The following is a 23,719-nucleotide window of genomic DNA, read 5'->3' on the forward strand; positions in this document are numbered from 1 at the left end:
ATCCATATATACATGCCTGCTTGCATGGGCTCGAGAACACAACCATCGTAGCAGCGTAGTACCCGCTAGTCTAGTAATGCATGCATATACATACATGTACACAAGCAGGATTTTTAATGTTTTACCTTGTTTGTTAGCTTTCAAGATTGTGATTATCTTTCTTTCTGTTTGTTTGTAAGTTGGACTTTTAATTTTTCTTATTTATTTATTATCAAAAATGTATAAGTATTTAGGAGAAATGAATAGTACTTTTTTTAAAAAATTCTAGACTACCGATTCTTACTCCTTTATATGGTACAAAAAAAAACTATAGTTTCAAAGTCAGAGAACATTCTTCGTCTCTCACTTTTCATATAAAAAATACCATCTCATTCTTTTTTCTAGATTTCCTATATATTCCCAGTAATGAATAAATACAGGGAAAAGGTTTAGAAAATTCGGCTAAGAAAACAACCTAATTACGACCCTAACTGCAAGCCTGATTATAATAAACAAATAAAGACATAATCTAATTCTCCTACCAAAAAAGGAAAAAAAATCTAATTACAATCCCAAGATTAAAAATAAGAAAAAATGTAAAAATTTTGTCTGTAAACAAATAAATTTAAATGTTTTATTTCATTTTTTTCCTTAAAAGTGGATAATATGTCTCCAGTAGCTAGTTAGTAATTAATATAACACATATTTCTATAACGCCTTTATTTTGTTGATACATACCATTGCTGTAATGCATGCATATGCATCCAGGCCTTCGAATGTTTTACCTTGTTTGTTAGCTTTCGAGATTGTCATTATGTTTTTTTTTCTATTTGTTTATAAGCAGGATTTTTAATTTTTCTTATTTATTTATTATCAGAAATGTATAAGTATTTTAGGAAAAATGAATAGTACTTTTTTTAATTCTATGATCAAAAATTATTGCTTCTTTATATAGTATAAAAAACTATAGTTTCGAAATCAGAGAACATTCTTCGTCTCTCACTTTTCATACCAAAAATACAATCTCATTTTTTTTCTAGATTACCTATATATTGCCAGTAATGAATAAATACAAGGAAAAGGTTTAGAAAACTCGGCTAAGAAAACAACCTAATTACTACCCTAACTGCAAACAAGTACGACATAATCCCGACTATGATAAACAAATAAAGACATAATCTAATTCTCCTACCAAAAAAGGAAAAAAATTCTAATTACTATCCCAAGATTAAAAATAAGAAAAAATATAAAAATTTTGTCCGTAAACAAATGAATTTAAATGTTTTATTTCATTTTTTCCTTAAAAAGTACATAATATGTCTCCAGTAGCTAGTTAGTAATTAATATAACACATGTTTCTATAACGTTTTTATTTTGTTCATATATACCATAGCTGTAATAAATGCAAAGCTAAGCTCTAAATTTTATTTTCTAAGCATATAACAGTCCATTGCTGCACTATTAATGGTTTTGGTCATCGCATTTTACGGACATAGACAAAGCCACATTCTAATATACCTCGGGAAGATTAATTTTGGAAGATTTTTAAAAGTTTTAGCAAATTTTAAGATCATTAGAAGAATAAATGGATTGCAATTTATTGGGAGCAAGACTTGCATAGACGGGAAAATAATACAAACACACACACACACACACACACGTACAGATCTTTCAAGGCATTGAGATGGAACTCTTATACCTGGGTATCATCGTGTACGCCATCTCCGACAGCCCCATGATCCAATACATTGATGACCTGATCAGTAGCCCCACTAACCAATCGAATCGAAAGCAAAAACAAAAGAAATGGCCCGATTTCCTGCAAGGAGGACAAAGCTGCAAAAATGATGGAAGAAAAGTAGAAGCAATTTAAAAAAAATGATGTTATTGCCAATGGTAAAAAGGATACAAAGCTGCAAAATAATTTTTAATTAAAAAATTTCATGTAATGCGAAAAACCAATTCTCTTATAGATCCAGCAAAAAAGATGTTGAAAGCTATTGCATGACTAAGTCAAGAAGCGAATTGGGATTTTGACGACAGGACTTCAATAAAATAAAAGAAGGGATGATCTATTGACAGTCACCATGATAATCTTCAAGCAATGTATGGATATTCCTAGCTATACCTATGATATCTGTGCTATATATAACCCCCTCCCTCCTTTGAAGCTACGACATGAAATATTCAATCAATAAAATCCCGCCACAAATATCTAGGATGCGCTGGGTTTATTTTGTCAACCATTAATTTTTAAAATTTTATATAATAATATAATAAATTATAATAAATCACATGCTTTAATAGTCAAATTGTTGCATATCAACCAATAAACTTTAATAGCAAAACTTCCATCATTAATGGCATCAATACTAAAAAAACTTTAATGATATTAATACCATTAACATTTGCTGCAAATTAAGTAATAAAGTTTAATGATAGCCATGCATAATATCTCGATTGAAGTTTTTTAGTGAAAACTTTAATGATAGTTATAACTTGCCATGACTGGTTTTTTTAGTGAAAAACAAACTGGCGTAAGCAATCAGCATGCCTGGACTAGTTGAAACCCTCAATAAAAAAGTTTCTCTTTCAGAACTACAAACTGAAATGTTAGATTTTAAAATGCTCCCCCGTCTAGTTCTAATGTTCGTTTTCTAGAATGTTTGGTAAGAAAGGAATTAAAATTTTTTTGTAAAAGGAATCCACTGCATTTTTTTCCCTCCTCAAGGACTAGATCACTTTGGCTTCTCCCACTATTGCAAAGAATCTATAGTTGTTTTGCCAGGAACTTGGTGCTCAATCTAGTTCTTCTTAGTTTTCTCCTTTCTTTTCTCTCTAGCTATTTCCTCTTCTTTCATATCCTCTTGTTGATCTCTTCTCCTTTGTCTTGTTCATTTTCCTTTTTACTCTATTTTTTCACTAATTGCTGTTGTAACTCTTAAAGATAGTGATTAGAATTGGCCAATCTTTTCTCAAAATAAAAGAAAAGATAGAAGCAACTAAAGATTCAATATTTGTAGAAAATCATTTCATAAATAAAAAAAACCAGTTATCATATAGATACTACAATATGACAAAAGCTATTGCATGACAAGGCTGAAAGAATAGGTCAAGAAACCATTTACACTTTGATACAAGGGTCTTCTTGCTAGAAAGCATCAATATAGCAATAAGATCAAATTTCTCTCCTAAGAAAACGCAAAGTCGAAGTTAATCATTGTGGGAAGGTCATTCTTTTTTTCCTACTCTAGAATGGGTAAAATGATAACTGGTTAACCACTTAAAAACTTACCTTCAACAAATCTGCTCTCGAAAACCTGAGGAGGAAGTAAATCAGTCCTATGTTTTTAGCGGACGCTTGAGGCGTTTTTGAAAGGACTCCACCGATTTTGGTCAACGAAAAAAAAAATCAAGACAAAGTTCCTTTAATTTTTATTTGCTAATATCCTTTTGCCCTTTTGCAATGACGAAGGATTAAGGCATAAGTATTCAGTTTTTGTTAGCATTAATACCTATTTATATTTTAAAAACGGTTACCTATGCAAGGATGGAACTGAGGAATCTTGAAAGGCATAAAGGCATGCTTTTATTAGCCTTATTTCTGGAAGTTTATTGTTTCAAAAAAAATCACTCCACAGAGTCTCTCAATCGTCTTCCACCGATCACTTGGTACTTCGTTAAGTAGCACAGTTCACGATGCCAATTTAGCAGAGCAACGAAGGTATTTCGAGAAAATCAACAACACTATTTTTTAACAACCCGAGTCGGACCTTTCTTTCGCACTATTATAGATAGTAAAATAATGCCAAAGATTAGATTCAATTGTCAACTACTCCTATGAAAAATAGAATTGACTACGGATTTGAGCTATAGCACATGGTTTCATAAAATCCATACGATTTTTTCAATCTAAATTGAGCAGATTTTACATAAAGATTTTGTTCAGCATGTTCTATTCGATACGGATAGAAGAAGAACCCAATTCGGTATTATTAAAAAAAGAGGGTAAGCAAAACCAAGTCAAGATGATATGGATCACCCCTTCTTCTCGCACCAAAGATCTTACATTTTCGAAGAAACCTGAGCTACATTTATTTTCAATTTCTATTCAAAAGTTTCTATGTATTTCCATGCCCTTTTTTTAAGACCTCAAAAAATAATACAATGGACAAATTTCTTTTCTTAAAAACATCTACAAGAACGAGGATAATGGTAACCCCACCATTAACTTCTTCATTTTTATTTATTACTTTAATAGTAATAGAAATACATGTCCTATCGGATCATATAGATATCCCTTCGACACAATATAGGTCATCGAAAGGATTTCGAACTCACCAAAGCATGAAAGCCAAATCGGAAAATTGATTTCTATTTAAAGAGTGCATGACCGTATGGATAAGCTCACGCCAACCCGCCAATTTTGGATCCAATTCGGAATTTTTTTTGGAAGGTATCGGAAAGGAATTGAAATATAATAATATCGATTCATACAGAAGAAAAGGTTCTCTACTGATTCAAATGCTATACCTATGAAATAGAGACAGAGAAAGAGGAAAAAAACTAAAGATTTCGCATAGTACTTTTTTTTGATCGAAACATCAATCTGATTGATTTTGTGCCCTTCACTCGATGAGAAAATGGGTCAGATTCTACAAGATCAACAAGCCTACTGGACTTAAGGAATGATGGAAAAGAATAAAAAGAAAAGAGAGGAAAAGAAAATCGAAATGAAATAAAGAATAAAGCAAAAAAAAGTAAATAGAAAAAAAATAAGTAAAAGATAGAAGAGCCCATATTCCAAATGAACAAATTCAAACTTGAAAGAGAACTTTCTGATTCTCGAAGAATGAGAGGCAAAGAAATTGATTGAGAAAGATTTTTTGTTCTTATTATAAAATCATGATTTGATCCGCATATGTTTGGTAAAATATATAATCTTCCCCTTTGATCATAAATAGAAAGTATTCAATTAGAACATGAAAACGTAACTGAATTGGTCTTAGTTACTCTTCAAGACGAAGTGAAAGAAGAAAGGAGATTCTCAAATGAAGAAAAGGATCCATTTACTTCAAAAGAATTGAACGAGGAGCCATATGAGGTAAAAATCTCATATACGGTTCTGTAGAATGACAATAAGGATGACCTATTTGTCAACATTTCTACGATGACCCTTAAAAAACCAAATTCCACCTTAGGTAAAGTTGCCGGAGTACGATTAATCTCTGGATTTGAAATCACTTCTTATATACCTAGCATTAACCATAATTTATAAGAATATTCTGTAGCATTAGTAAGAGGAGGAAAGGTTAAGGATTTATTGGGTGTAAGATATTATTCGAGGAGCTGTAGATGTTGTCGGGGTAAAGGATCGTCAACAAGGACGTTCTAGTGCGTTATAGATCCTTATCCAAAACTTGTATCATTTGAAATAATTTGAAATACCTCGACTTTTTCACTAAGGGACATTTGGAGTTACATTTTTAAACTACTCAAGCATTTTTGCTCCAAAAATGGTGAGAATAATTCCAAGCACAACAATGATAATACCACATATGTTTTATTTAATGATGAAAAAAAAATCCTTACTAAAAAACCCTTCCAAAAGACTATTGCTAAAATTTTAGTAGGAATAGTAAACCCATCACAGAGTCTTGTTACTAGTGACGGATTAGCAACAGCTTACATAACTAATGCTAAAACATATCATTAATGATATTTACAATTGTATTAATTGGATGCTTTTAGTAAAAATTTGCCTATCTTTTAGCAACAGCTATGATCACAACTGGACTTTTCAGCAATGGTTCATTCATCTTTTAATGTACTTCTACGAACAATTTGTTCAAGCATTAGCAATGTATATAATCATGATTACTTGTTTATTTTTAGTATAGTTATTAAACCTGGACAAGACAAGCCAGTCTGACCAGAAGACAAGTCAACCAGGCCCTTATTCGATCTAGTTTCGTAACTGGATTGGTTTGTTTGGGCTTTAGACTTTTGATCTGAAAATACTTCCCTATTACTCTTGGACTGCAAAATCTAACCTCGGCCCGTTTATGTTACCGTCAAGACAGAACATATGGTTGTTTTACTATCACCATTTATTATACTTGTAGAAAATTTATCTTTATCATGAAATGGTAATTACCTTCTGAGGTTTTAATAGTTAAATCTTTTCTCTTTAATAGGAAATTAAAGTAAAATAAACAATATTTTATTAAATTGTATTGTAATAAAAATATTTTTAAATGTACTGCCTTATATTCATAGTAACTCTCATCGCTTTTAGGGCCACTCCATTGGTGACGTGTGGTTGCTTGTATCTACTTAATATAATCACTCTCATTTGCAATATATATATATATAACATGTGTTCAATTGTTAGGGAGAAAAGCAAGACTATTAATTACATCTCCCGAAGTTGATGAGTGTATTCGATTAAAATATATAAAAATTAAGAAAATCTCATAATTAGACAATAGTCAGGTTGCATATGCCAAGCTCATCTATTTGCCCTAAACTCAAACTTCAGAATATCACGTTATTTTTTGAAGCTTTCCAAAATATGAAAATTCATGTCCACATTATCATGAATAGAAAAACCTTCTCTAATGATAAGAGATGGAAGTTAAAGAAATGTATCTTCAAAAATGATAATATACTCGCCACACTATATGCATGCGAACTATCATGGATGTTCATTTATATTTAGAGAGAGCTATCTCAAGTGTCGTTTTCAAAAGCTATACTGCAATTAATTAGCTTTTGCTTAAGAAATTATAGTTATCAATTCTTCTCGTCACATTGTTGCAAACCATTAACATTGTTTTTATATTCCTAATATTAATATTAATAACCAAAGAAACTTTAATATTAATATTAATGCAGCATCATAGACTTCCGTCCTAGTCTCATGTGTATTGCATGTATTCTAGATTTCAGGGAAATAAAACTTTGATGTTCAAACATAAGATAGCATTGGTTATGAAATAAGTTTGAAAAGGATATGATTGATCTATTCAGACAAATTTGAAGGGACAGGATTTATTAGGATAAGTTATATATTTTTATATTTGGTTGGAGGGGGTAAATGTAGTGGTAGAACTGAGCGTGTCGAAACTCGAATGTTATGATGATTTAAATTTTATTATACAATAAAATTAGTTTTTCAGTTTTTACATAGTTATAAAATAAATAAAAATTTTCCGCGGCGTAAAGTCATGCGTAGATAGTATTTATTTTTATTTCTTTTTTTTTTAAATACTGATGGTGCAGAGAACTGGTCGTCCGAGTTGAAGAGAAAAAAGCGGGATCCCCGGGAACAGGAGCGAGGGTCAGTCGGCGTACCTCAGCTCTCATTCTTTCCGATATTGATTTCTGGCTTCACCCGCAGTGGGAAAGGGAGAGATTGAGAGCGAGAGAGGGAGCGATGGGCAATTTGATGAGTTCTTTCTTCAACAAGGAGCCTCCACCGCCCATGGTGCTGGTTCCCCCCATCTTCGACTTCCCTCCCCTCTCGGCGCGCACCAGGTTCTCTTCTTCTTCTTCTTTGGTTTCCCCCCCGGTTTTCATGCTTTTCTTCTCTCCTTTTCTGATTATTCTCGATTCATTTACTGAACCAGATGGCTTACTTTTGTTGCCGTCGCTCGTCTCTGCTGAGAGTTCCTGTTTTTCTGCACTAATCTTAGAAATCCAACCCACCCACACACACCAAACCCCCCGCGGGCCGTATTTTTTTATGGTTTTGGGTTTATTTTGATGGAATTTAGTCTGGTTCTTTGTACTTAATAATGTACCTCAGAATGCATGACACCTATTTGTTTTTTTGGTGCATGACATTGTTTTTCAGATACTTAGTGTTCCGACGTCTCGCCATGTTGAATTGATATTCTTGGTTTGTAGCCGTTCTGGTTTGCCAATATTTGGATTTGTTAAACTTTTTTGTAAGTTGGTGATATTATTTGATAATTCTGGCAGGAGATTAGTTACCCATGGGTAAAGATAGAGTTTGTATGCAAAGGAACTTGAAAATAGATTAGTAAGAAGTTGCAGATCAGTCGAAGTTTGAGAAGATTTATGCAATTTTGATGATTTAGTAGGGAATATTAATCGATGCCTTTCAGTTATTGATGCTAAGTGGTTAATATGTTGATAATGAGCATTGTTATAGGTACAGTGGTGTGCATAACCATTTATTGGCCATGTGGTTTGGCTGCATGGCTTTAAAATACTTTAGAATTAACGTTGGAAATAATTTTCTCTTAAAACTTGTTGCTTGAAATCCAGTCCTTCAGAGACTTGATAGATATTTAGCTAGCTGGGACTTCACTCAATACTGTCCATGATAGTCCTGTCTAGTTTCCTATTTTTACATAATAATGCAGCCAATTTTTTGCACTTCTTACTGAAATGATTTTAGCAGAGAGAGGAGTTTCTTCCTTCGGTCCACTCAACTGGAATCTCTTACATATCCTTAAAGATGTTGACATCCAAAGTGTAGGCGGATCTCACTTTAATATGTTAATTAACTAGTAGAGCTTAACAACTTGAACTGTTGGGGGAGGGGCCAACAATGTATATTAGACCTTAATACTCCTGTCACGAATGAAAGCGAACCTTGATGCAACGGTAAGATTGCTCTATTGTGACTTGGGTGTCACGAGTTTGAAATACAAAAACAGCTTCTCAAGACACGGGGTAAGGTAGTGTACATCGGACACTCCCTAAACCCTACAGTGGTGGGAACTTCATGCACAAGGGTGCTCTTTTTTAGCCGATCCTGACTAATTTCGGATTAAGACTTAATTGAGTTGAGTTGTAACACCCTTCATCATGTTCGGCCTGGATTATGCGTGTGAAGGAATAAACAAGTCAAGAACAACTCAAGATAACGAGTCAAGAATGTCTCAAATGCAACTGAGAACAAGTCAAGAAAAGAAAGGACTCATGATACCAAACAGGCGATCTAGAGAAAAGTCTTCCTAAATGGGGAATTACCTTTGTGATACTATGTTAACTAAGTCCTAAATCCCAAAAGCTTAAGCTATTAGGAAAAGGTTAACAATGTATATCAAGCCTTAACATAATCATCCTCTAATTAAATCACAGATGAAAGAATCATATATTTGTGATTTTGCAATAGTACAATAGCGATTACAATTTGAATTATTTGTTCAAAACTGTGATTTGATCCTTCAATGTCATTATCTTTAAATCAATTCATGCTATATCAACTTGCTTCTATCGCTAAGATATAAAGACCTTGGACATAAATATACAAGCAACAAATTATTTTTCGTTTTGCATATTATTGATTCTAAGTATCAACTCAGACTCTGTGATTTGTACTACTAGCAAAATACATGATATCCATACCTTTCAATATGGAAAACACCAAGTGTATATTCACTGTTTTTTGAGCTACAAACTAGAATCTGTTAAAAAATATGGAATATCATGTTCTAATACTTTAGTCTTTGATATGATTTTTTACAACTTAAAGTCATAGGGTCAAAGCATGCTTATCTGTTACAGGAAAAAGAGGGAAACTAAAGGTATAAGAAATATATGATGATATTGAACCTTTGCTGCCTCTACATATTGAGTTGTATTTTTCTTTACCTTTTAACCATTATAGGACGATCACAGGTTGCATCAAGTGATCACTATTTATTCCACTCTGGGTTAATCTTGAAATCTACTGAACTTCATTTTTCTCTATGGTGATACAGGATGTTAGTTCCAGCTTATGACTTACTATTTGGGAAGCTTGCATTGTGTTCCCTTTTCGAGGACTACTTTGAGCAAGCAAGGAATCTTAACACAAGAATCATGCTAAAACCATTGGAGGATCCTCATGTGGATTTAATTGCAACTGTATCCAACAAGCTTTAGATGGCATTTCATGATTGTTATATAAATCATTCCTTGATTCCTTTTGATTTTTTTCCCTCACTTAAAGAGTAGATGTATTGAGAATCCTGATTCCAATTAGGAGTTTTTGGCATAACAAAGGAGCACCTTCTGTTTTTGTTCATTTTGACTTGCCTGTTAGATCTGCTAGGAGCCTGGTTTTTCTGTTTGACGTTATTAACTACACAACTATGCCTTCAACATTTTTATACTCATATTCTGTACCTATACTGTTTTCTATTTTGAAAAGGCAACGTGACCGTCAATTACAAGAAATCAAAGCAATGAAGTGTTTTTAGACTACAAATATGTTATTCTTACAATACAACTGTTCTTGACTTTGCTTTCTCTGAAAAAAGGAGATGCACACAAATTAGCTCCAACATTAAGGATTCTTTGCATAAGCAGCATCAACAGCAACAGCAACAACAATAGTAACAATAAAATAGTAATAGTACTAGTAGTAGTCTGACCTTTTCGACATCCTCATCTTTAAAACAAGTTGCACTTATTTGTTTGTTCTTATGGTTATGGTCATGTAATATAAATCAAGTCAGTTTTCCCCTCGTCATGACCTCATCTTGAGCAAGTGCATGCTTGTTTATATAGTGTGCAAGCTTGAAGTTCTTGATTTTCCGGGCCATCAAATATCTTCATGGTTGTTCCTAGGGGTTGAAACTTATACTTTTACCAGCCTTTTGTCAGATGAACTATATGGACATATCTTGAGCCAACGCATTTTTTCTGTTCACTTGTAGGAAAAACTGATCCATTCCTTTATGGATGCCTTCATCCCCTACCTCCGCCTTTTCAGCAGCTTATGATAGGGGGACCTGTTTCCCTTCTTAATTTATTCAGTACTTCTGAACTTTTCTTATTCTTTACTTTGATCATTTGCACACTTTCATACTCTCTCTCTTCCACCAGGCCGCATGATCTCTTCAATTCTGCCATATCATTTTAGGTTGAAGACGATCTTTGAGCCTGATCTTAATCCATTTGTGTAACACCTTGTATTATTATAATTTATACCACTATCTCTACTTATCTGCCAAATATGATGCTTTAGTTTGCCAAGCTAATGGAATGAAGGCCAAGTGTGTGGTGCTATCAGTTGTTTCAGTTGATTGCTTTTTCTTTCTTTTCATTGTACATGCAGAGGTATTGGTCACAGTTGTCCTGCATTATTCTGGCAAATTTTAAATAGAATACAAGATTTTTTGCTCTTTAGCAAATGAAATGTTGCTTGCCTTAATATTTTTAAGGTGTCAGGTTCCCTTGATCAGAAATCTGGGAAGGCTGTTGAAGGAAATGCAATATTCCGCTGGCAAAAGTTGTGCTTGTTATCAATAAGTTTTCTGTTTAACATTCTAATACCAATCAAGCATTATATTTGCATCAATGATCAACAAATGAGGTTGCTATTTTCATTTTGGCTTTCTCTTTTATAGGGACTTGGATGATCCTCATACATTTATGGACCTTATGGTATCTACTTCTGATCCGTAAGAATCTAATCATTGGAAGAGACATCTACTTTCCTCAAATAGATGTTAGTTTTCACCTTAAATTGTTAGATGTGCTAATCTTTCATTTTCAATTGTATTATGTCTTGTTTGTCAGCATACTGCGTTTGAGGTCATGTGCTTACTACCCTAGATATCAATTTGGAGCTTTTGGTATATTTCCTTTGATAATAACAAAAAGGTTTGTTCTTTAATTTGTCATATTGAATCTCCTGGTCATGTTATTTATCAAATTGTTAGATATTAACTTTTATCATTAATATTCATTGGAGAAATAATGGTTTTTTTACTATCTTTTCTCTCACATAATTTGAAATTTTTTTCATATTTTTCATATTGTCTCATATTATAAAGTTCTCTTTGAGAAAGAGAAAGGAAAGACCTAAAATAAATTATGTGAAAGTTGTTAAAATCATACATCATTGATTTATTGTAAAGTGCAATCTAGTGATTCATTTCCAATTACAATGCTACTTTGGGAATGTATCAGTTTCTTTTGATCTTCTATACTCTTTCTTAATCATTTGTTATTACTATTATTATTATTATTATTTATTGTTTCTAATTATGTTACTATTTCTATTACTATCAAGATTCAAAAATTGGTAACGTGACCCGTATTGGTCGTTATGGTATGGTTTGGCACCAATGAGCACAAAAGAGAGAAGAAGAAGGTGGAGAGTGAAGGGGAAGAAGGTCCTACTAGAGAAAGGGAGGCAGATTGGGATCGGATATCATTGATTGGGGTTAGAGCTCATCGATCAGGACCGCAGATCATTGATTGGAGGCCGAAGCTCGTCGATCGGGCTTGACGTCATTGATCGGGTGCTGGTGGTCGTTAATCGAGGGCCAAAGGTCATCAATCAGGGTCCGAAGATCATCGATCAAGGCTGGAGCCATCGGCAAGGTCCCCTGTAGCATCGTTGCCAGAAGAAAGGAGGAGATTAGGGGGATGGTGAGGTAGAGGGATTGAGGGAGAGAGAGAGGGCAAGAGATCTCAAGGGTGACGGCTAGGGTTCGAAGAGGAGAGAAGAGAGAGAGAGAGAGAGAGAGAGAGAGAGAGAGAGAGAGAGAGATTGAATGCAAGGAGGGGATTGTGATTTTAACAAAGACCCAATTTGGCCAGGATGAATCACGTTAGAGCCATCCAAAACAGGGCGGAACTTGTCAATTCTACTTCGTTTGGTCCGGTTCTAGTTGGATTCATGGGTATTTCATCTTGGGTGGCTGAACCCTCCTGATTCCTGACTGGTTCTATTTAGGATGACCCGAATTGCCTGATTTAGGGCATTTTAACAGTCCTTTATTGCTGTTGTTGTTTTTGTTGTTAATCTTCAAGCTCTAAATAATAATATTCTTTGTGGTTCTTTCTCATTGTGAAATTTAGTTTCAGCGACTTGAACTAATGTACATTGCTCAACTTTTAGATTTCTTGTCAATTTCAAAATAGTTTGTGTACAGTTTTATGTGGTTCTCAAGTTTAATTGCATAGGCAGGGCACTTCCAGAAGATTATGGTGTTATGGGCTTGAGATATGGATCAGAAAATCTATCCATCGGAACCTCATTTATGCCATTTCCTTGTAAGTGACAACCATATATTTAACTGATTTCTCTTTTGAATTCTGATTTAAATCCCTTAAATGTGTGCCATCTTTAAACTCATGTTGTCTGTTATTTATCAACCTCTCATATAGGTTTGCTAATAATAGTTCGCAAAAGCATTATTTCTTTGGGAGTTATAAATAGAACTTGAATTACATGCTGTCTGATAGATTCATGAACTTCTAGGACGATTTTCTATCAATCTTGCACAGCAGCATGGAGAGCTGAGAAATAAAAAAAGTCAGTTTGAAACATGTTTTAACTATATATTGATTCTTAGATATAGAACTAAAAACTTGAGTAGGAGAAAGAATAATACAGCTGTTTCCTTTCATCATCAAGAAATCTCGATGCAAATCATGACAAAGGCAATTTGGTTAATGTTGAAGAACAAAGGTTTACTTATTAAGGATAATTTTTCATTCTTATATGGAATATCGCTGAAGGTACTCGAGGTCTAAACATGGGCAATGCTATTTAGATAGCATTTTTCTGTTAAATGCAGCCATCTGCCTGGATAAAGATGCTTTTATCAATGTTGTCGAAAGTGGATACTTCTTGCAGATACGTGATGTTTTTATTTGTGCCTTGGCCGTTGAAATTTTGTACTAGATATCTTGTGTAGTTTCATTTATGCTTGTCGAGATTAAGCTAAGAGATGTCTGATGTAGGCAAGTGTGCATATATGATGACATTTAAGCTATACTTGTTTTTCATTTGCTTGTTTCCTTTATTCTCATATGACTCCCTAAAGTTATTGACACACCTTTCTACTAAAGTTTGGATTCATTCTGATTTGAAGTTTAACTTTTGTTTGGTTGGCTGGATCTTGTGAATTCTGTTATATGATTTAACTATCCTTCTCTCTTATTGCATAGTATTACTGGTAATTCTTCTTTTGCAGTGTCTGGTGATACTCCAATCTGTGCATGGCTAGTCGGCAGGCTTGGGAAATTAAGTGTAGGATTGAAGTACATCCCACCTTGTGAGTTGAAATTGATGTAATAAAGTCTACGAGGCACTTCTTGCATATGAATTTCTATAAGGAAAAAAACAGCTTGTTGTTATCACACTTTTCATTCTAATTTATTGCTTCCATCTTAATATGTTACTAAACAATAGGCCTATATGTACGAGCGTGTAGGTCTTTTATTTAGTATATATATTAAAACTTGCATGCTCAAGTCATGATTATTAATGGTTGGTTTATCTCAATTAACTAAATTAACTTCATTGATAAAGTTTGTAAAGGGAAGAATGGGAAATATTTATCAAAACACTTACATTCTTCATTGCTCAACTCACCATTTCACTTAGCCCTGGTATGATGCTTTTGGTAATGAATAGTTTGCTCTACAATTGACGTTCACCAAAATGCACAATAAACTAAAGTAGTGCAATAAAGATGGAATTAATTGTCAACATCATTTATGGCTTCTTTTATTTCTGTTATACTTTATTAGATGAAGGCAAACACCCTTTGAACTTCAAAGACTTGAAGAACTGGAGTTGTGCTATTGGTTATGGATTAGGTTCAAGCAGCCCATTGTGTCCTTCATTTAATTTCAGTCTTGAGCTTGCTAGAAGTTCACAGGTTTGTCTTCCTCTCCATGATTTTATAATTCTTTTAAGCGTGATAATAATTGTTTAGAATTCTGTTAGCCTCTTCTAAGCAACTTTATGGGGTTTTTTACTGCATAGGAATCAGAAAAAGGGCTTGCGTGGTACTTTGATTTTTCGTTGGAAGATTACTAATGTTGCACTAATGTTGCATCGTGAGGTTAAAATCTTGCTATTTGGTTGATAATCTGAATCTCAAGGAGTTTTATGAACCATTCATAAAGCTTTGGACATTCCATTGAAATTGTGATCATGTTATTCTCTCTCAAAAAAAGTATTCAGATCATAACTTATTTTTTTTCATAGCTTTAGATTCAGTACACATGTTGCACTACTTTACTATTCACTGTTCTGGCATCAATCGATGCAACTTTTTTTTAAGACTCGAAGGGGCTAATCACTGCCTTTTCTGCTCTATACTGACCCTAACCTTGTGAGCTGACTGCAGCCGGAATCGACCCTTGAACACTTGCCCTAGTGGATACTGTCCGTGCAAGCACTTGGTGGTTGTATTAAGATAATTACCAGCATTAATTCTTTGGGTTCATGTTACTTGTAAATGCATGCCTGTAAATCTTTATATCTGGAAAGAAAGTGTCCATATGTTGGGGCCCCATCCCTCCACCTATAAGCTTGATCTGTGTATATGTTAGTATGTCATGATCTCTAATTTGAGATCTTGGCTTTTCTTAAGCGTTTTCTGGAAACTCACTCCCAAAACAAGACATTTGTGGGGAAAAACTCGCCTTTAGTCACTAAAGTAGTAGATGGAGTTAGGAAGAAGTTTATTAAAAAAAAAGCAATGAGTTCAAGCAGCATTAATAAAAAGGAACGAGGTAAAAGCATAAACTGGAATTAGTGAAACAACTGAAATAAATCAAACAGGGGAGTGAAAAGAACTGTTTGCAACTAGGGATTAAGGAAATGAGAGATTCAGCTTATCGGTACATTGGGTATAAGATTAAATTCTTGTGTCAAGCTGGTTTATATGATCTCCAAAATTGCCTGGAAGCTTCTTCGACCATGCACTAGTACCAGATATCTTAAAAAGAGAAGAAAATAATGATAAAATTAAATAGAGGAAGGTAAGGAATGATTCATAGAAGTCATCTTGATTGTGCATATACGGTTATGATAATTGAGTAACTTATGTTGTTTGGATAACTTTGTTAATGGACTATATCTTGACAGAAAAATCTGTATCTTAACTTTTCATTTTTATTAGCAATTTAATAAAATATCCTTCAGCATTTATCTTTCTTCTGCACTTATTTATGCATTTATTATTTTTTTCATTTGCAGCTTATTGCATCATTTTATCAGCATGCTGTGGTACAGAGAAGGGTAAGATTATCTTACATATTTTAGATAATCTACTAGAGTAATAATTTCTTTTCTGTATAATAGTTAATTCATTATAGTATTCTCATTAGCATGCCAGTCTATACTATTCATAATGCTTGGAATTGGGCCACATGCCATTGACACCCAAATAGTGAGACTTTCATGCATTTGTCTTTTCTCTTATCTACCTCAATCAAGGTCGGCGGAACTGTCCCGAATCGGGCAGTTCAGAGAGTACCAAGCCGTACCAGCGGCAGATCGCGGGTCCGGCAACTGAAACGAAAAGCATCTGACGGAGGGGGAGAAGGAGAGGAAAGAGAGGAAAAGAGAGAGCGAGCAGGGAGGGAGGGAGAGGAAAAGGAAGGAAGAGAGAGGGCTACGGAGGCCGGCGAGCCATGCGGAGGGCCGCGGAAGAGGGGCTCCTCCTCCGGTCCCCTGTTTCGTTTGAAACAGGGGCCCCAGAGGGGTCTCCTTTTTAATTTTGTGATATTTAAGTGAAGTCGGCAAGTGTCCCTCCACGTGGCCCTCCGTCGATCCTCCTCTGCAGCCCTCCACCACCCTCTTTCTCTCTCCCTCCCTCTCTCCTCCTTCTTTCTCTCTCTTTTCCTCTCTCCCGTTCTCCGTCTCCCCCGCCTCCTCTTCTGTGACGGCATAGGCCTAGCATAAAACGGTATGGGGGCATACCGACCCGTGCCACTGGACTACCGGTTCGGGCCCCGGTTCCAACATAGCAGACTTTGACCCCAATGCTTCTCCCATTATGTAGTGAGATATTAAAGGTCCGATAAGTTCCTTATTTGATGAGGTCTCCCCACCTAGATGAAGCATGTAATCAATACTGGCTGGTCTATAATGAAAAGGTTTCCTATATCTTGATTTTGTTTAGCAAAGTTTCCTGACTACACTATCTCTCTATTTAGAAAATAAATGATAGCACATCCATTGGTTGTCTATCTATCAACATGGAGATGGATGTGTGATAATATAAGAAAAGATAGAATAAGTAATGAAGTCATTCATAAAGAGGTAAAGGTGGCATGAATTGAGAACAAATTGAGAGAAGGAAAACTTAGATGGTTTAGATATTTACAACGTAGGCATGGGGATACACAAGTACCAAGGAGTGATTTGACATATGTAGAAGGAATGAAGAGGGCTAGAGGTAAACTAAAAATCACATCGGGAAGTAGATAGGAAGGGCTTGATATCTTAACATCTTTTAGAAAGTATGGTCCTAACTTGAGCAGAAAGGTGGAAAAGGATTCATTTAGCCGACCCCAACTAGGTAGGGATTGATGCTTGGTTGAGCTGAGTTGAGTAGTAGAATCCTTTCAACGAGAGTTCAATTATTCTTTCATTTCCCATGATAAGGTTTGAAAACTTGGTTTTGTTCAGTATAGTGGAATCCAAGTTTCTGCTATCTTAGCAATATTTACCATTTTGCTCCAAGGATATCTGGCTACTCAACTAAAAGGCACTACAGAATGTTATATTATTTTATATAAAATACAAGTTTCTATTATTGTGAATGATGGTGGCTTGTATTAAATATCAATATCTATAAAGTACTGCAATGGGGAACACCTTAACCCATTAAGGAGCTGAATTAAAAGTGGGTTTCTGTTGTTTTCGGTTGGTTTTGGCTGACAATGACCAGAAAAATGCTAGAAACCACCTGATACCTGAAAGAAGGGGAGTAGGTCAGGACTGCCCCAGGCTGAGTATCAGTTTCAGATATTATCTTTATTGTTAATCCCCTTAGAAGTAATATGATCCAGTTAAAGTTTAGCATCCTAATCTGTTCTCCTTGTCCAACTTCCAGAGTGGAATGTATATGACAAGTATGAAGAAATGAGGGCCTTGTACAAATCCATGAACCCAGATCACTGTTCTAAGGTCTGCTTACATTTGTATATGTGCGTGCCATTATCAAAAATTTAACAAATGTTGGAATTTCTTTGATGCACTTTGGTGTGCAATTGACTGTACTGGCTTTATCTGTCAGGAGCACCTTTCCAATCAGTAGTTTCTGAAAATATAGACTGCCACACAAAGAAACATCTGTGAAGTATGCTGTATACAGTCAACTCACTGATCAGATGTACATTACTGGTTTATGTGTCCATAGCACTTTGCTGATGAGTGGTTTCTGATTGTGTAGAGTACCCTTTATGGAACATAACTTCTCTAAGTATATTTTATATGCAATCTCAATGAACTGAATAAATGTCCATTATTGGAGGTAGTTTTTTTTTTTGCATTATTTCTATTTTACATGGTTTGTATTTTTGTCTTGATTGGGCATGAGAGTTTTGGATGTTTAGGATCTTGTGTATGATAGCATGGAGAAACTGTAGAACTTATGCTCATTCTACCACACAGGTGACTAATCCATTTGAAGAAAACCAGATAGTTGGGATTACAAATTATATTGACTTCGGCTTTGAGTTAGTGACAAGGTAATTTGCATGATTGAGAAAGTTTTTCTTTTTTTTTTGGACAAACAGTTCATTAGATTAGGGCAGCTAAGTTTTTGTTGGAACATGTTCTCAAGGATCAATGGAGATAAATCATTGGAGAGTGTGGATGAATCCTCATTCCAATTAGCTGCATCTTGGCAAGCTAATAAAAACTTCTTACTGAAGGTGAGACATTATATGTTGATTTCATCACTGTTATTTGTTGATAATATGTTTCTTGACTACTTTATTTACCATTTTTATAGGGAAAAATGGGCCCTTCCAGTTCTTCCATAGCTTTAGCATTCAAGTCTTGGTGGAGACCTTCCTTTACATTCAGTATTACAGGTACATTTTGCAGCCTGGAAGTTTCATTTGCATTACATTGATGGGTTGTCTTATCGAAACAATATACAGAAGTACACTATGACATACTTTATGGAGGTCTACAAATAAAAGCTTATTAAATAATGTTATTTCAGGTTTTCAGTAGATTGTTAGAATCGATTGCTTTTACCAAGGTCATATCATAAGAAATGCCACATGAATGCGACCTGGATACATATAATTAGGTAATCGATATTGAAGGGTGATACTTGTTTCATGTAATTTGAAGAGAAAAGAAATGGAACATGTTCTATATTCTGTTAGTAAAGACGGAGATTTACAACAGACACTCATAAAAGAAAATTAGCACATTAAAAACAGTGAATTAATAATGTTTTTTTATATGCATAATAAATATGTATATGCGCCACAAATAGTTTGAATGCTCCCTCTCAAACTCTCACTGAAGAAGTGAGCAGGTTGAAAACATTTCTATCCTATTTGGGAAGGTAGCTTCCAAAGGAGAGGGGAAGCAGTCAATGATATTCCTATATTCAGCATATAGGAGAACAACACGAGTAAGATTTTGGGTACAAATAAGACATTTCTTTGGAGGCCTTTTGTGAATGCAAGATTCCTAACAGTAGGAACCTGATTGTGCCTAGACAGTCTGGGCAGGGTATGTGGTCCTTGAAGGACGTAAAACAATTTCTTGTCAGATTGTTGGCTACTTAATGAAGTCAACAAGAAGTGACTGAGGTAAAACATAAAGTGGGATTTTGCTTGGTTGTATTTGCTACAAGCTGATAATTTGACTTGATTAGGTTCTGAGATGAAAAGATTTCAGATCTGCTGAGAACCACATGGTGGGAAGGCTTTCAATAATAGATTTTCCCTATTCCTTTTTTCAATTTTTACAGCTAGATTTGGAATGAATTTGGACAAAGGGGCCATATTTGATATCTGAAAGCACATCCGTCTCTGAAAGCAAATGCATCTTTCAGGCAAAATCATAACTTAAAGAGCTAATCGATGCATAAACTGTTGTGAAATATTACAACTGGCAAATGTGTAATGCTTTAGCTACATGTGAAATTTTTTGGGACGTAGGTCTTGAAGATACTTGCTTTTAGTATGAAGCATGGATAGGGGATTTGTATAGCATTTTATCAGATATACTAGTGTGGCAAATCTTTAAAAAGTAGGATACAACAATGAATAAATGCATATACTTTTTTCACATATATGTAAAAGAAAACATCCATAAAGCATAATGGGTTATCAAAATAAACAGACCATATTGTACACAATAGCATCAACATCTGTAGTTTCCATCATTTAGTTGTTCTTCAAATTCAATAATTGTAACATACAGTGCATACAAAATCAACACCATTTAACTCTAAATTAGCCATTCATCTACGAAAGGTCAAGAAGATGCATCCCAAAAGGATTAAAAAGAAACAAATAAAGAAAGAAACCTTCCTCCTCATCCCAAAAAGTGTCGAGAAAGTATGTCAGGAAAATCTGGAAATTATACAGACTCTTTTATTTTGAAATATAGGATACTTAAAGTAAGTGTACAGAACATATCCTAGAAGTATCTGATTAATGTACTTGATAATATCCGACAAGCACCTGTGTTCCCTATATATGAAGAAAGTTTTACATTTTCCTTGAAGCTCACAAATTAAGTTGTACGATTGTGTGGCTATATGCTTCACTTGATGGTCAAGATAAGAACCCTCTTAGCCTTTTTGTTAAGATACCATTCCCAAACAAATTTGGTAAGGGATGCCAAAATTGTTCCTTTTTGTTGTTAAGGAAATATGAGTCCAGAAGGATCCCATGGTAAAAGATGGCCACTGAGTGTTGCAGGTTTACCTATGATGTGCCTATGTATCTTTTTTTCTATACTAAAAAAATTTGCTTTATTTTTTTTGCCAAGGACAGCCCAAACAAAATAAAAAAATAGGAGCATTCTATAACAAAATCTCATCTTTCCTACATGGGAAAAAATACCATATGCATATTAGTAGATCTTCATGAACAATGTCAGAAAATATCTTTGTTGCCTTACATTTGTACCATCTTGACCATAGCTGTGTCTTTTTCTCTCTGTTGAATGTTGGAAGATAAATAATTAGTCAAAAATGTGAAGCATTCAAGGGACAAAATGTTTCTTTTCTTGTGTTTTTTGATATTGATATATGATCAATTTGTAATGTTCGATAAATTTATATTTACATTAACATGTAATTGGAGTGCTTGATTTTAGGAGCAAAGCTACTATCCTTAGTTGGGGTAGCTTATTAAATAAAGAGTAATAACTTATTCATTCTCTATAAGCAGCTATCTGTTCTACTTTGCTTTGTGTAGTTGCCAACAAAATGAAAGAAGAGGAAAAAATAGATCAAAGGAAGAAAAGCAAAGAAAAGAAACAAGAAGAAAATCGCAATCTATCTTGTGTTTGGTTGAGTTAGAAAATTTTGCAGAGGAAGTCATAATGGAAGTGGTTAAATTTTGGTGGATTACTATGATCCACTAGTGTTTTTGTTATTATCTTTCAAAATCAATACATTTGGCTAAGAAAAAATTTTGGCCTCTTAGAAAAAAAATTAAGCCCTTTGTACTTCTCTACTTTTCCATCCTTAAATTTTCTTTTCATTGATAAACAATGGTAAAGAACATTCCTCTCAAAAAAAACTTGCTTATCTTTCACCTTCTCAAGAAATTAGTGCAAGTCAATGTGCGGATTACACATATAGTAATCATAATAATGGTCATTAACAGAATTGTCGACCCTTTTCTCAATCATTTAGCTTTTTGCTTTGTAAGTCTTTGTCAATCTTTCCTTAAGTGTTACATTTGTTGCCATTGCAAATTCTTGTAAACTTATTCTTGCAAATTGAATCCATGTTATCTTAGTTGTTTACGTCTTTCCTAGCCCTTAAATACAAACTTGATGCCCTATCTTCTGTGGACCTCCTAAGATTTGTATTTGCAGATGCCCATATCATCTCAGATGGTTCTTTCCCTCTCTGTCCTCAGACAGCGAAAATCCAAATGCTTTATTAAATACACTGATTCCTTGCCCATAACATCATGCACTGATTCTCGTATCCACTGCTCTCCTTCAAGTGCTCAGACCTTCTGCTTACCCGAATTAGAATTTTAACCTTTTAATCTCTAAGGCATTCTCACACAATAGCCAATTCTCTCCTATTTATACATCTTTCTTTGTTTCCATGCAAAAGTCTCCCCTTTCTCACCATTATTCTATATGATTTCCATCTGAATGGATTCTGACATCTTGGAGTTGGCCCATAGACAAATACTAACTAATCTGATCCACTTGAAGCCCTAGCTATAACAAAGTAAACAAAACCCTCTGCTCAACATGTTGCCTTCTTTATACTGCTATTAACCTTAATTGCAAAGAAATTTTATGCAAGGTTCCTTGCTTTTCTTCTCAAGCAGAGTCATCCTTTGGGGCATGCTGTGTAGCTCGGTATAATAATATGCTGTATTTGATTTGATAGCAGCAGTTGAATGATTTCTTTGTTGCTGATTTCCGTTTCTAGCCATGAATGACCGTTTGCATGGGACAACGTCTTATGGATTTGGAATCCGAGTTGAAGATCTCAGAGAACCCAGGTTCTTTCCTCAACCTTTTCTTTCTGCATAATTAGAGAATTTATCTTGATGCCATAGTAACTGTGATGGTCTTAAGATACTTTCTTTCCATAATTGTCGACTTTTGATTTAGTCTTTTGTTGGAGAAAACCACAATTTTATGGTCTCATAATTTGGGATTAGCTGGTGAAATTTCTATTCACTGTCATTTTTAAGACTAAATAATACACAAAATAGCAGTTGCATAATTCAACAACTGATTGTAATTTTCTTTACTAATGCTTCGTGGTTTTTATTTGGAGGCTGGATGGTGAAACTAAGGGCAGGTCGTGCTTTTTTTTTTCACATTATCAATCCATTCTTTGCTAACTAGTTTGTATCTGTTTTCCCCCAAAATTGTAGTTATCAAAGGGTCGATCCGAATTATGTGATGTTGACACCAAACAAAGAGCATTTGGCAGAAGGAGTTCTTCGGAATTTTGGAAAGCGGCCTATGTTTCAAAAGGAAATAGACTCTGGAAACTTCGATGGCTTGCCAAGGGAACTAAAACCTATTGGCAAGATCTTCTAAAACTTTGAGTTGGGCCAGTCCAGGGAACTTGACAAGCGATTGCCTTGCCTTGAAGACTCACAAACAAACATCTAGTTCTTTCACAGGGGGGTGCAACTAAAGAATGCTGGTAATTCTTACCTAAAAAGGAACGCTGTTCATGATTAACTCCTGCTTAATGACTCACCTCAAGTGGGTTTTTGTATGTGTGCTAGTTTTGTGCTGACAGTAAATTTTGATCTCGATAGCACGAATCATGGATAAGGTGGATTGGTGTTTTGGTCCCAAGTATTTATTTAGTAAATTCTTTCTGCTGCATTTGTCAACATAATGGGAGCTTTTGCTTTTTTGTCCGTGTCTATTTTTTTGCTCGTCTAACATCCTCTCAGGCATAGAGCCAGGTTTGGAATTTGGATGCTTGGTCGGGCGTGTGTACATATATATATATATATATATATATATATATAGAGAGAGAGAGAGAGAGAGAGAGAGAGAGAGAGAGAGATTACAAGCAATGAACGTTCGGGAGACATCTCTATGCGGGGAAAAAATAAAGTTGTTGGTGCCAACGTGGAGAAAGAAAACGACACCAGATCCTTTATAACCCAGTTCCAGGAAATTCCAATAACTTGGGTATGTCAAAGGGCTTGTCTGGCAACTGGAGATGCATATGAGTTGTGCTGGGGGTTTTAAAAAATTAATTTATTCCTAAACAAAAAAATAAAGAAATAAATTATATTTTTCTATTGCAAT

At 34.6% G+C, this 23,719-nt stretch overlaps 1 protein-coding gene across 2 annotated transcripts; it reads left to right on the forward strand.

The window, feature by feature from the left end:
* Positions 1–7,268: 7,268 nt before the first annotated feature.
* Positions 7,269–23,319, forward strand: LOC103719432. 2 transcript variants are annotated; one of them, XM_008808671.4, is made up of 14 exons: positions 7,269–7,518; positions 9,720–9,864; positions 11,166–11,233; positions 11,352–11,405; positions 11,524–11,607; positions 12,923–13,008; positions 13,935–14,015; positions 14,494–14,624; positions 15,953–15,994; positions 18,377–18,453; positions 18,549–18,639; positions 18,720–18,801; positions 22,365–22,437; positions 22,819–23,319. In XM_008808671.4, exons 1-14 carry the CDS (start codon positions 7,418–7,420, stop codon positions 22,985–22,987), a joined length of 1,284 nt encoding a protein of 427 aa, XP_008806893.1. In that variant the 5' UTR covers positions 7,269–7,417; the 3' UTR covers positions 22,988–23,319. The 2 variants fall into 2 exon arrangements, with proteins under 2 accessions (XP_008806893.1, XP_026665172.1); XM_026809371.2 differs by lacking the exon at positions 22,819–23,319 and having other exon boundaries at positions 7,294–7,518; positions 22,326–22,437.
* The last annotated feature ends 400 nt before the right edge of the window (positions 23,320–23,719 follow it).

Source organism: Phoenix dactylifera, chromosome 11 (genome assembly GCF_009389715.1).
Source record: "Phoenix dactylifera cultivar Barhee BC4 chromosome 11, palm_55x_up_171113_PBpolish2nd_filt_p, whole genome shotgun sequence".
Taxonomy (NCBI): domain Eukaryota; kingdom Viridiplantae; phylum Streptophyta; class Magnoliopsida; order Arecales; family Arecaceae; genus Phoenix; species Phoenix dactylifera.